The sequence below is a fragment of the Oncorhynchus kisutch genome, linkage group LG18 (genome assembly GCF_002021735.2).
Source record: "Oncorhynchus kisutch isolate 150728-3 linkage group LG18, Okis_V2, whole genome shotgun sequence".
In the NCBI taxonomy this organism is placed as follows: Eukaryota; Metazoa; Chordata; class Actinopteri; order Salmoniformes; family Salmonidae; genus Oncorhynchus; species Oncorhynchus kisutch.
The window spans coordinates 5,681,405-5,695,373 of NC_034191.2; the positions used below are offsets into that span (position 1 = coordinate 5,681,405).

The following is a 13,969-nucleotide window of genomic DNA, read 5'->3' on the forward strand; positions in this document are numbered from 1 at the left end:
TCCCCCCAGGTATCCAGACCATTGAGGTTCTATCTCTCTACCTCTCCTCCCCAGGTGTCCAGACCATTGAGGTTCTATCTCTCTATCTCTCCCCCCCCAGGTATCCAGACAATTGAGTTTCTATCCCTCCCCCCAGGTATCCAGACCATTGAGGTTCTATCTCTCTACCTCTCCCCCTCAGGTATCCAGACCATTGAGGTTATATCCCTCCCCCCAGGTATCCAGACCATTGAGGTTCTATCTCTCCTCCCCAGGTATCCAGACCATTGAGGTTCTATCTTACTGCAGTGATGTGGTGTGTTCTGAGCACGTCATCGTCAGTGGACACTATGACAGGAAGATACGCTTCTGGGACAGCAGGTAGGAGCACTCCCATATAGCTGTAACCCATATAGCTGTAACCCATATAGCTGTAATCCTACCCATATAGCTGTAACTCTACCCATATAGCTGTAACCCATATAGCTGTAATCCTACCCATATAGCTGTAACTCTACCCATATAGCTGTAACCCATATAGCTGTAACCCATATAGCTGTAACCCATATAGCTGTAACCCATATAGCTATAACCCATATAGCTGTAACCCATATAGCTGTAATCCATATAGCTGTAACCTTACCCATATAGCTATAACTCTACCCATATAGCTGTAACCCTACCCATATAGCTGTAACCCATATAGCTGTAACCCTACCCATATAGCTGTAACCCATATAGCTGTAACCCTACCCATATAGCTGTAACCCATATAGCTGTAACCCATATAGCTGTAATCCATATAGCTGTAACCCATATAGCTATAACCCATATAGCTGTAACCCAAATAGCTGTAATCCTACCCATATAGCTGTAATCCTACCCATATAGCTGTAACCCATATAGCTGTAATCCATATAGCTGTAACCCGTATAGCTGTAACCCGTATAGCTGTAACCCGTATAGCTGTAACCCATATAGCTGTAACCCATATAGCTGTAACCCATATAGCTGTAACCCATATAGCTGTAACCCATATAGCTGTAACCCATATAGCTGTAACCCATATAGCTGTAACCCTACCCAAATAGCTGTAACCCATATAGCTGTAACCCTACCCAAATAGCTGTAACCCATATAGCTGTAACCCATATAGCTGTAACCCATATAGCTGTAACCCATATAGCTGTAACCCATATAGCTGTAACCCATATAGCTGTAACCCATATAGCTGTAACCCTACCCAAATAGCTGTAACCCATATAGCTGTAACCCTACCCAAATAGCTGTAACCCATATAGCTATAACCCATATAGCTGTAACCCATATAGCTGTAACCCTACCCATATAGCTGTAACCCATATAGCTGTAACCCATATAGCTGTAACCCATATAGCTGTAACCCAAATAGCTGTAACCCATATAGCTGTAACCCATATAGCTGTAACCCATATAGCTGTAACCCATATTACTGTAACCCAAATAGCTGTAACCCATATAGCTGTAACCCATATAGCTGTAACCCATATAGCTGTAACCCATATAGCTGTAACCCTACCCATATAGCTGTAACCCAATGGTCAGGAAGGCGAGTCCGAGTGAGTCACCATTGGTCAGGAAGGCGTGGTGACTCACTCGGACTCGCCTTCCTGACCAATGGTGACTCACTCGGACTCGCCTTCCTGACCAATGGTGACTCACTCGGACTCGCCTTCCTGACCAATGGTGACTCATTCGGACTCGCCTTCTTGACCATTGGTGACTCAGACTTGCCTTCTCTTGACTTGTGTTTGCACTTACACTTGGACTAAATATTAGGCGCCCTGGGTGCACAGACGGCACACAAAGCCTACATCAGCTGGTGAGTTGCGGGGGAGTAAGCGAGGATTTTGCACAGGCAGGCTCTGCCTCAGCCTCCAATCATAAGCTACACGTCACGCAAGCGACTCTCTTCCTTCACTGTGACCTCCAGTCACTAGCCTACTCTTTAGCTTTGCCTAGTTAAGAAATAAACAGTTCATTTTTTTTTTTCATGAGTGAGTGGCGATATACTGCCAACTGGTGGCCACTAGAAACAATGACCTAATAAGACCAATTATATATTGATGGACGCGTGACTCGACTATTGGTGACTCGGATCTGGACTCGACTCGGACTTCAGCCATGGGGACTTGGGACTTGACTCGGACTTGGGACTTGACTCAGGACTTGACTCGGACTCGGGACTTGACTCTGACTTGACTCAGACTACAACACTGGCTAATGGTAGATGCACTATATGTACAAAAGTATGCGGACAACCTTTCAAATTTGTGGATTCGGCTATTTCAGCCGCACCCATTGCTGACAGGTGTATAAAACCGAGCACACAGCCATGCAATCTCCATAGACAAACATTGTTAGTAGAGTGGCCTTTTTGAAAAGCTTAGCAACTTTCAATGTGCCACCGTTATTGGACGCCGGATGCCGAGAGAAGACTACCTGCCCGAATGCATAGTCCCAACTGTAGTTTGTTTGAGGAAGAATAATGGTCTGGGGCTGGTTTTCATGGTTCGGGACCCTTAATTCTAGTGAAGGGAAATCTAAATGCTACAGCATACAATGACATTCTAGATGATTCTGTGCTTCCAACTTTGTGGCAACAGTTTGGGGAAGGCCCTTTCCTGTTTCAGCATGACAATGCCCTTGTGTGCAAAGCAAGGTCCATACAGAAATGGTAAGTCAAGATCGGTGTGGAAGAACTTCACTGGCCTGTACAGAGCCCTGACCTCAACCCCATTGAACACCTTTGGGATGAATTGGAACGTCGACTGCGAGCCAGGCCTAATCGCCCAACATCAGTGCCTGACCTTAATAATGCTCTTGTGGCTGAATGCAAGCAAGTCCCCGCAGCAATGTTCCAACATCTAGTGGAAAGCCTTCCCAGAAAAGTGGAGGCTGTTATAGAAGCAATGTTCCAACATCTAGTGGAAAGCCTTCCCAGAAGAGTGGAGGCTGTTATAGCAGCAATGTTCCAACATCTAGTGGAAAGCCTTCCCAGAAGAGTGGAGGCTGTTATAGCAGCAATGTTCCAACATCTAGTGGAAAGCCTTCCCAGAAGAGTGGAGGCTGTTATAGCAGCAACTTTCCATCTTCTAGTGGAAAGCCTTCCCAGAAGAGTGGAGGCTGTTATAGCAGCAATGTTCCAACATCTAGTGGAAAGCCTTCCCAGAAGAGTGGAGGCTGTTATAGCAGCAAGGGTGGGGGACCAACTCCATATTAATGCCCATGATTTTGGAATGAGATGTTTGACGAGCAGGTGTCCACATACTTTTGGTCATGTAGTGTATAGGGTTAGGGTTAGCTCACAGTAGCTATAGGGTTAGGGTTAGCTCACAGTAGCTATAGAGTTAGGGTTAGCTAACAGTAGCTAAAGGGTTAGGGCTAGCTAACAGTAGATGTAGGGTTAGTAACTAGGGTTAGGGTTAGCTAACAATAGCTATAAGGTTAGGGTTAGTTAATAACTGTAGAAATGGGGTTAGCGTTAGTAGCTATAGGGTTAGGGTTAGCTAACAGTAGCTATAAGGTTAGCTAACGGTAGCTATAGGGTTAGCTGACAGTAGATTTAGGGTTAGCTAACGGTAGCTATAGGGTTAAGGTTAGCTGATGGTAAATTTAGGGTTAGCTAATGCTGGATATAGCCTCTTCTGTTTGGTATCAGCTGGGCTAACTGACACACTGTTAACACCTTCACAGTAATGTGGTTAATTGATACCCGAGCCAGTTATATTTATTAATCCTTCCTGATATAGTTGTAATGGCGATGTCCAAAAGAATTAGCATTATCATTAAGTGTTATGATTTGGGCTAATTTCATGGTCATAATGCTCAGTGTCTTGTCTTTTTCCTTACATTACAGTAGATCAAATCAGATTGATTTATATAGCCCTTCTTACATCAGCTGATATCTCAAAGTGCTGTACAGAAACCCAGCCTAAAACCCCAAACAGCAAGCAATGCAGTTGTAGAAGCTCGGTGGCTAGGAAAAACTCCCTAGAAAGGCCAAAACCTAGGAAGAAACCTAGAGAGGAACCAGGCTATGTGGGGTGGCCAGTCCTCTTCTGGCTGTGCCGGGTGGAGATTATAACAGAACATGTCCAAGATGTTCAAATGTTCATAAATGACCAGCAGGGTCAAATAATAATTACAGTCGATGTCAAGGGTGCAACAGGTCAGCACCTCAGGAGTAAATGTCAGTTGGCTTTTCATAGCCGATCATAGATCCACTTGTATAGCTGGCAGATGACGGAGATCACCATAGAACATACTGGAAATATAATCCTGTTCAGCTCTCCTCTCTCTGATTTGCCATTTAGTACATTATATCTCATTGCTTCTCTCTACATTACCGTGGACATTATATTGTCTCTTCTCTACATTACCATGGACATTATATTGTCTATTCTCTCTACATTACCATGGACATTATATTGTCTATTCTCTCTACATTACCGTGGACATTATATTGTCTCTTCTCTACATTACCATGGACATTATATTGTCTCTTCTCTACATTACCGTGGACATTATATTGTCTATTCTCTCTACATTACCATGGACATTATATTGTCTATTAAATCTACATTACCATGGACATTATATTGTCTATTCTCTACATTACCGTGGACATTATATTGTCTATTCTCTCTACATTACCATGGACATAGTCTATTCTCTCAACATTACCATGGACATTATATTGTCTTCTCTACATTACCATGGACATTATATTGTCTATTCTCTACATTATACCGTGGACATTATATTGTCTATTCTCTCTACATTGCCATGGACATTGTCTATTCTCTCAACATTACCATGGACATTATATTGTCTTCTCTACATTACCATGGACATTATATTGTCTATTCTCTACATTACCGTGGACATTATATTGTCTATTCTCTCTACATTACCATGGACATTGTCTATTCTCTCAACATTACCATGGACATTATATTGTCTTCTCTACATTACCATGGACATTATATTGTCTATTCTCTACATTACCGTGGACATTATATTGTCTATTCTCTCTACATTACCATGGACATTGTCTATTCTCTCAACATTACCATGGACATTATATTGTCTTCTCTACATTACCATGGACATTATATTGTCTATTCTCTCTACATTACCATGGACATTGTCTATTCTCTCAACATTACCATGGACATTATATTGTCTTCTCTACATTACCATGGACATTATATTGTCTATTCTCTAAATTACCGTGGACATTATATTGTCTATTCTCTCTACATTACCATGGACATTATATTGTCTTCTCTACATTACCATGGACATTATATTGTCTTTACTACATTACCAAGGGCATTATATTGTCTATTCTCTCTACATTACCATGGACATTATATTGTCTTCTCTACATTACCATGGACATTATATTGTCTATTCTCTCTACATTACCATGGACATTATATTGTCTTCTCTACATTACCATGGACATTATATTGTCTATTCTCTCTACATTACCGTGGACATTATATTGTCTATTCTCTCTACATTACCATGGACATTGTCTATTCTCTCTACATTACCATGGACATTATATTGTCTTTACTACATTACCAAGGGCATTATATTGTCTATTCTCTCTACATTACCATGGACATTATATTGTCTTCTCTACATTACCATGGACATTATATTGTCTTTACTACATTACCAAGGGCATTATATTGTCTATTCTCTCTACATTACCATGGACATTATATTGTCTTCTCTACATTACCAAGGGCATTATATTGTCTTCTCTACATTACCATGGACATTATATTGTCTTCTCTACATTACCATGGACATGATATTGTCTCTAGATGACTATGTACATGTTCTCTATTCCTTGCTGTGTTCTGTGTGTTGGAGATGATGATGGTTGTTGTTAGCTCCAAGCAGCAGCAGGGCCTCTCTCTCTCTCTGACATCTCTCCTTCACTCCCCTGCTAGTCGTCAACTGCAGACTTTCATGTTCCACTGTCGCTTAGCAACAGTCCACCTACATAATAGTCTCTCTCCACCCCCCCACCCCCCCCCAGCCCCCTCTGTTTTGGGGTTGTCTCTGTTATGACATTGGTGAATTTTGCTGCGCTACACGTCTGGTGTTCATTTCTATATTTATTAGTTTCAGCACGTTGATAGTGAATCGCTACAGACCTGCGTAACCCTAACCCTACACCTTACACCCTAACCCTACACCCTAACCCTACACCCTAACCCTACACCCTAACCTTACACCCTAACCCTACACCCTAACCCTACACCTTACACCCTAACCCTACACCCTAACCCTACACCCTAACCCTACACAACCCTAACCCTACACCCTAACCCTACACCCTAACCCTACACCCTAACCTACACCCTAACCCTACACCTTACACCCCTAACCCTACACCCTACCTCACACCCTAATCCTACACCCTAATCCTACACCCTAACCTTACACCCTAACCCTACACACCCTAACCCTACACCCTAACCCTACACCCTAACCCTACACCATAACCCTACACCATAACCCTACACCCTAATCCTACACCCTAATCCTACACCCTAACCTTACACCCTAACCCTACACCTTACACCCTACACCTTACACCCTACACCTTACACCCTAACCCTACACCCTAACCCTACACCCTAATCCTACACCCTAACCTTACACCCTAACCCTACACCCTACCCCTACACCCTAACCCTACACCTAACCCTACACCCTACACCCTACACCTTACACCCTAACCCTTACACCCTAACCCTACACCCTAATCCCTACACCCTAATCCTACACCCTAACCCTTACACCTAACCCTACACCCTAACCCTACACCCTACCCTACACCCTAACCCTAACCAACCTACACCCTAACCCTAACCATAACCCTACACCATAACCCTACACCCTAACCCTACACCCTAACCCTACACCCTAACCCTACACCATAACCCTACACCCTACACCCTACACCATAAACCCTACACCCTAACCCTACACCCTAACCCTACACCCTAACCCTACACCTTACACCCCTAACCCTACACCCTAACCCTACACCCTAACCCTACACCCTAACCCTACACCATAACCTTACACCCTAACCCTACACCCTAACCCTACACCTTACACCCTACACCTTACACCCTAACCCTACACCCTAACCCTACACCCTAACCTTACACCCTAACCCTACACCCTAACCCTACACCCTAACCCTACACCCTAACCCTACACCATAACCCTACACCATAACCCTACACCCTAACCCTACACCCTAACCCTACACCATAACCCTACACCCTACACCATAACCCTACACCCTAACCCTACACCCTACCCTACACCCTAACCCTACACCTTACACCCTAACCCTACACCCTAACCTAACCCTACACCCTACACCCTAACCCTACACCATAACCCTACACCCTAACCCTTACACCCTAACCCTACACCTACCTACACCTTACACCCTAACCCTACACCCTAACCCTACACCCTAACCCTACACCCTAATCCTACACCCTAACCTTACACCCTAACCCTACACCCTAACCCTACACCCTAACCCTACACCCTAACCCTACACCCTAACCCTACACCCTAACCCTACACCATAACCCTACACCATAACCCTACACCATAACCCTACACCCTAACCCTACACCCTAACCCTACACCCTAACCCTACACCATAACCCTACACCCTACACCATAACCCTACACCCTAACCCTACACCCTAACCCTACACCCTAACCCTACACCTTACACCCTAACCCTACACCCTAACCCTACACCCTAACCCTACACCCTAACCCTACACCCTAACCTTACACCCTAACCCTACACCCTAACCCTACACCATAACCTTACACCCTAACCCTACACCCTAACCCTACACCCTAACCTTACACCCTAACCCTACACCCTAACCCTACACCCTACACCCTACACCCTAACCCTACACCCTAACCCTACACCCTAACCCTACACCCTAACCCTACACCCTACACCCTAACCCTACACCCTAACCCTACACCCTACACCCTAACCCTACACCCTAACCCTACACCCTAACCCTACAACAGATCTGCAGGGGGTTTTCTGTTTCTCCTTCAGTAGAAGCTGCTACTCTTTAATAATTCAAACACTTCATAACTCTGTAGTTTACAGGTCAATGATGTTGATAAATCTTTTCACTATTGTATTACAGTTAGCTACTTGCTACAGTACAGTAAGACACGTTGCTATGTTACATACAGTACAGTAAGACACGTTGCTATGTTACATACAGTACAGTAAGGCACGTTGCTATGTTACATACAGTTCAGTAAGGCACGTTGCTATGTATTCTACCTGCTACAGTTCAGTTAGGCACGTTGCTATGTTACATACAGTACAGTAAGGCACGTTGCTATGTATTCTACCTGCTACAGTTCAGTTAGGCACGTTGCTATGTTACATACAGTACAGTAAGACACGTTGCTATGTTACATACAGTACAGTAAGGCACGTTGCTATGTTACATACAGTACAGTAAGACACGTTGCTATGTATTCTACCTGCTACAGTTCAGTTAGGCACGTTGCTATGTTACATACAGTACAGTAAGGCACGTTGCTATGTATTCTACCTGCTACAGTTCAGTTAGGCACGTTGCTATGTTACATACAGTACAGTAAGACACGTTGCTATGTTACATACAGTACAGTAAGGCACGTTGCTATGTTACATACAGTACAGTAAGACACGTTGCTATGTATTCTACCTGCTACAGTTCAGTTAGGCACGTTGCTATGTTACATACAGTACAGTAAGGCACGTTGCTATGTATTCTACCTGCTACAGTTCAGTTAGGCACGTTGCTATGTTACATACAGTACAGTAAGGCACATTCTGCTAGACCATGTTGAGATGTGACTCACTGCCTTCCCCTCTCCCTCCCCCTCTCCATCCCTCCCCCCCTCCCCAGGGCTGCCAGTTGTACCCAGGAGGTTCCTCTCCAGGGGAAGGTAACATCTCTGGACATCTCTACTGACCACCGTCAGCTCCTCAGCTGCTCCAGAGACGAGAGTCTGCAGGTGGTCGACCTTCGCATGAACAGTTCCAGAATATGCTTCAGGTAGCCAGACCAGTGCGGCATGGTGCTCTAATAATGTACTGTAGTGTTCTGTGTTGATCCTAGGCCAAAGGCCTGAAGATGGCATTTCCATCTTACCGTCCGAACACATTGTATGCAGTCGGGCAATACACTGGTATCCCCCCTGGTCTATCTCTGACCTGACTCCTCCCCTATAGAGCTATCTGACCTGACTCCTCCCCTATAGAACTAACCCTGGTCTATCTCTGAGGTGACTCCTCCCCTATAGAGCTAACCCTGGTCTATCACTGACCTGACTCCTCCCCTATAGAACTAACTGACCTGACTCCTCCCCTATAGAACTAACCCTGGTCTATCTCTGACCTGACTCCTCCCCTATAGAACTAACCCTGGTCTATCTCTGACCTGACTCCTCCCCTATAGAGCTAACCCTGGTCTATCTCTGACCTGACTCCTCCCCTATAGAACTAACTGACCTGACTCCTCCCCTATAGAGCTAACTGACCTGACTCCTCCCCTATAGAGCTAACCCTGGTCTATCTCTGACCTGACTCCTCCCCTATAGAGCTAACTGACCTGACTCCTCCCCTATAGAGCTAACCCTGGTCTATCTCTGACCTAACTCCTCCCCTATAGAGCTAACCCTGGTCTATCTCTGACCTGACTCCTCCCCTATAGAGCTAACCCTGGTCTATCTCTGACCTGACTCCTCCCCTATAGAGCTAACTGACCTGACTCCTCCCCTATAGAGCTAACCCTGGTCTATCTCTGACCTGACTCCTCCCCTATAGAGCTAACTGACCTGACTCCTCCCCTATAGAGCTAACCCTGGTCTATCTCTGACCTGACTCCTCCCCTATAGAACTAACCCTGGTCTATCTCTGACCGGACTCCTCCCCTATAGAGCTAACCCTGGTCTATCTCTGACCTGACTCCTCCCCTATAGAGCTAACTGACCTGACTCCTCCCCTATAGAGCTAACCCTGGTCTATCTCTGACCTGACTCCTCCCCTATAGAGCTAACTGACATGACTCCTCCCCTATAGAGCTAACCCTGGTCTATCTCTGACCTAACTCCTCCCCTATAGAGCTAACCCTGGTCTATCTCTGACCTGACTCCTCCCCTATAGAGCTAACCCTGGTCTATCTCTGACCTGACTCCTCCCCTATAGAGCTAACTGACCTGACTCCTCCCCTATAGAGCTAACCCTGGTCTATCTCTGACCTGACTCCTCCCCTATAGAGCTAACTGACCTGACTCCTCCCCTATAGAGCTAACCCTGGTCTATCTCTGACCTAACTCCTCCCCTATAGAGCTAACCCTGGTCTATCTCTGACCTGACTCCTCCCCTATAGAGCTAACCCTGGTCTATCTCTGACCTGACTCCTCCCCTATAGAGCTAACCCTGGTCTATCTCTGACCTGACTCCTCCCCTATAGAGCTAACCCTGGTCTATCTCTGACCTGACTCCTCCCCTATAGAGCTAACCCTGGTCTATCTCTGACCTGACTCCTCCCCTATAGAGCTAACCCTGGTCTATCTCTGATCTAACTCCTCCCCTATAGAGCTAACTGACCTGACTCCTCCCCTATAGAACTAACCCTGGTCTAGCTCTGGTCTAACTCCTCCCCTATAGAGATAACCCTGGATGTTAGTGTGTCTGATAACTGTCCTTATCTCTCATTTCAGAGCTGAGGGCTTCAAATGTGGCTGTGACAGCACCAAGGCTATATTCAGGTGAGCACTTACTCTAACCCTGACTCTAGGGGCCTGTGGTACAACACAGTCTGTAGGATGGTACAGGACCCTGGCTTACAACACAGTCTGTAGGATGGTACAGGACCCTGGCTTACAACACAGTCTGTAGGATGGTACAGGACCCTGGAATACAACACAGTCTGTAGGATGGTACAGGACCCTGTGGTACAACACAGTCTGTAGGATGGTACAGAATGGTACAGGACCCTGTGGTACAACACAGTCTGTAGGATGGTACAGGACCCTGGAATACAACACAGTCTGTAGGATGGTACAGGATGGTACAGGACCCTGGCTTACAACACAGTCTGTAGGATGGTACAGGACCCTGGCTTACAACACAGTCTGTAGGATGGTACAGGACCCTTGAATACAACACAGTCTGTAGGATGGTACAGAATGGTACAGGACCCTGTGGTACAACACAGTCTGTAGGATGGTACAGGACCCTGGGTTACAACACAGTCTGTAGGATGGTACAGAATGGTACAGGACCCTGTGGTACAACACAGTCTGTAGGATGGTACAGAATGGTACAGGACCCTGTGGTACAACACAGTCTGTAGGATGGTACAGGACCCTGGCTTACAACACAGTCTGTAGGATGGTACAGGATGGTACAGGACCCTGGCTTACAACACAGTCTGTAGGATGGGACAGGACCCTGTGGTACAACACAGTCTGTAGGATGGTACAGGACCCTGGAATACAACACAGTCTGTAGGATGGTACAGAATGGTACAGGACCCTGTGGTACAACACAGTCTGTAGGATGGTACAGAATGGTACAGGACCCTGTGGTACAACACAGTCTGTAGGATGGTACAGGACCCTGGCTTACAACACAGTCTGTAGGATGGTACAGGATGGTACAGGACCCTGGCTTACAACACAGTCTGTAGGATGGGACAGGACCCTGTGGTACAACACAGTCTGTAGGATGGTACAGGACCCTGGAATACAACACAGTCTGTAGGATGGTACAGAATGGTACAGGACCCTGTGGTACAACACAGTCTGTAGGATGGTACAGGACCCTGGCTTACAACACAGTCTGTAGGATGGTACAGGACCCTGGCTTACAACACAGTCTGTAGGATGGTACAGGACCCTGGAATACAACACAGTCTGTAGGATGGTACAGGACCCTGTGGTACAACACAGTCTGTAGGATGGTACAGAATGGTACAGGACCCTGTGGTACAACACAGTCTGTAGGATGGTACAGGACCCTGGAATACAACACAGTCTGTAGGATGGTACAGGATGGTACAGGACCCTGGCTTACAACACAGTCTGTAGGATGGTACAGGACCCTGGCTTACAACACAGTCTGTAGGATGGTACAGGACCCTGGAATACAACACAGTCTGTAGGATGGTACAGAATGGTACAGGACCCTGTGGTACAACACAGTCTGTAGGATGGTACAGGACCCTGGAATACAACACAGTCTGTAGGATGGTACAGAATGGTACAGGACCCTGTGGTACAACACAGTCTGTAGGATGGTACAGGACCCTGGGTTACAACACAGTCTGTAGGATGGTACAGGACCCTGGCTTACAACACAGTCTGTAGGATGGTACAGGACCCTGTGGTACAACACAGTCTGTAGGATGGTACAGAATGGTACAGGACCCTGGGTTACAACACAGTCTTCTAGGATGGTACAGGACCCTGGAATACAACACAGTCTGTAGGATGGTACAGAATGGTACAGGACCCTGTGGTACAACACAGTCTGTAGGATGGTACAGAATGGTACAGGACCCTGGGTTACAACACAGTCTGTAGGATGGTACAGGCCCCTGGGTTACAACACAGTCTAGGATGGTACAGGATGGTACAGGACCCTGGGTTACAACACAGTCTGTAGGATGGTACAGGATGGTACAGGATGGTACAGGCCCCTGGGTTACAACACAGTCTAGGATGGTACAGGATGGTACAGGACCCTGGGTTACAACACAGTCTGTAGGATGGTACAGGATGGTACAGGCCCCTGGGTTACAACACAGTCTAGGATGGTACAGGATGGTACAGGACCCTGGGTTACAACACAGTCTGTAGGATGGTACAGAATGGTACAGGACCCTGGGTTACAACACAGTCTGTAGGATGGTACAGGACCCTGGAATACAACACAGTCTGTAGGATGGTACAGAATGGTACAGGACCCTGTGGTACAACACAGTCTGTAGGATGGTACAGGACCCTGGGTTACAACACAGTCTGTAGGATGGTACAGGCCCCTGGGTTACAACACAGTCTGTAGGATGGTACAGGATGGTACAGGACCCTGGGTTACAACACAGTCTGTAGGATGGTACAGGACCCTGGGTTACAACACAGTCTGTAGGATGGTACAGGACCCTGGGTTACAACACAGTCTGTAGGATGGTACAGGATGGTACAGCATCCTGGGGTATAAGATAGCTGGCACAACATGCTTCATTTGCCAGCTGAGGTTTTATAATGTCCTAAGGGAGTGGAACAGTCACTTCTTATTTCGCTGTGTCTCTCCAAGCCTCAGCTGGCTTCAGATATCAATAGCACCATGCCAGACTGCCGTGTCAGAGCAGAGTTTGGTCCAACCAATCCCAGACTGCCGTGTCAGAGCAGAGTTTGGTCCAACCAATCCCAAACTGCCATGTCAGAGCAGAGTTTGGTCCAACCAATCCCAGACTGCCATGTCAGAGCAGAGTTTGGTCCAACCAATCCCAGACTGCCATGTCAGAGCAGAGTTTGGTCCAACCAACCCCAGACTGCGTGTCAGAGCAGAGTTTGGTCCAACCAATCCCAGACTGCCATGTCAGAGCAGCGTTTGGTCCAACCAACCCCAGACTGCTGTGTCAGAGCAGAGTTTGGTCCAACCAATCCCAGACTGCCATGTCAGAGCAGCGTTTGGTCCAACCAACCTCAGACTGACGTGTCAGAGCAGAGTTTGGTCCAACCAATCCCAGACTGCCGTGTCAGAGCAGAGTTTGGTCCAACCAATCCCAAACTGCCATGTCAGAGCAGAGTTTGGTCCAACCAATCCCAGACTGCCATGTCAGAGCAGAGT

The 13,969-nt window shown here is 46.5% G+C and overlaps 1 protein-coding gene across 2 annotated transcripts in view; it reads left to right on the plus strand.

Annotated features, from left to right (window-relative positions):
- The window catches only part of atg16l2 (ATG16 autophagy related 16-like 2 (S. cerevisiae)), a 62,619-nt gene that overhangs the window by 33,985 nt on the left and 14,665 nt on the right, over window positions 1-13,969 (plus strand). For both annotated transcript variants that reach the window (XM_031795568.1, XM_031795569.1), the window contains 3 exons: window positions 255-360; window positions 9,015-9,164; window positions 10,834-10,881. In XM_031795568.1, coding sequence (XP_031651428.1) covers window positions 255-360; window positions 9,015-9,164; window positions 10,834-10,881 — 304 coding nt within the window. The remainder of the gene's footprint in view (window positions 1-254; window positions 361-9,014; window positions 9,165-10,833; window positions 10,882-13,969) is intronic.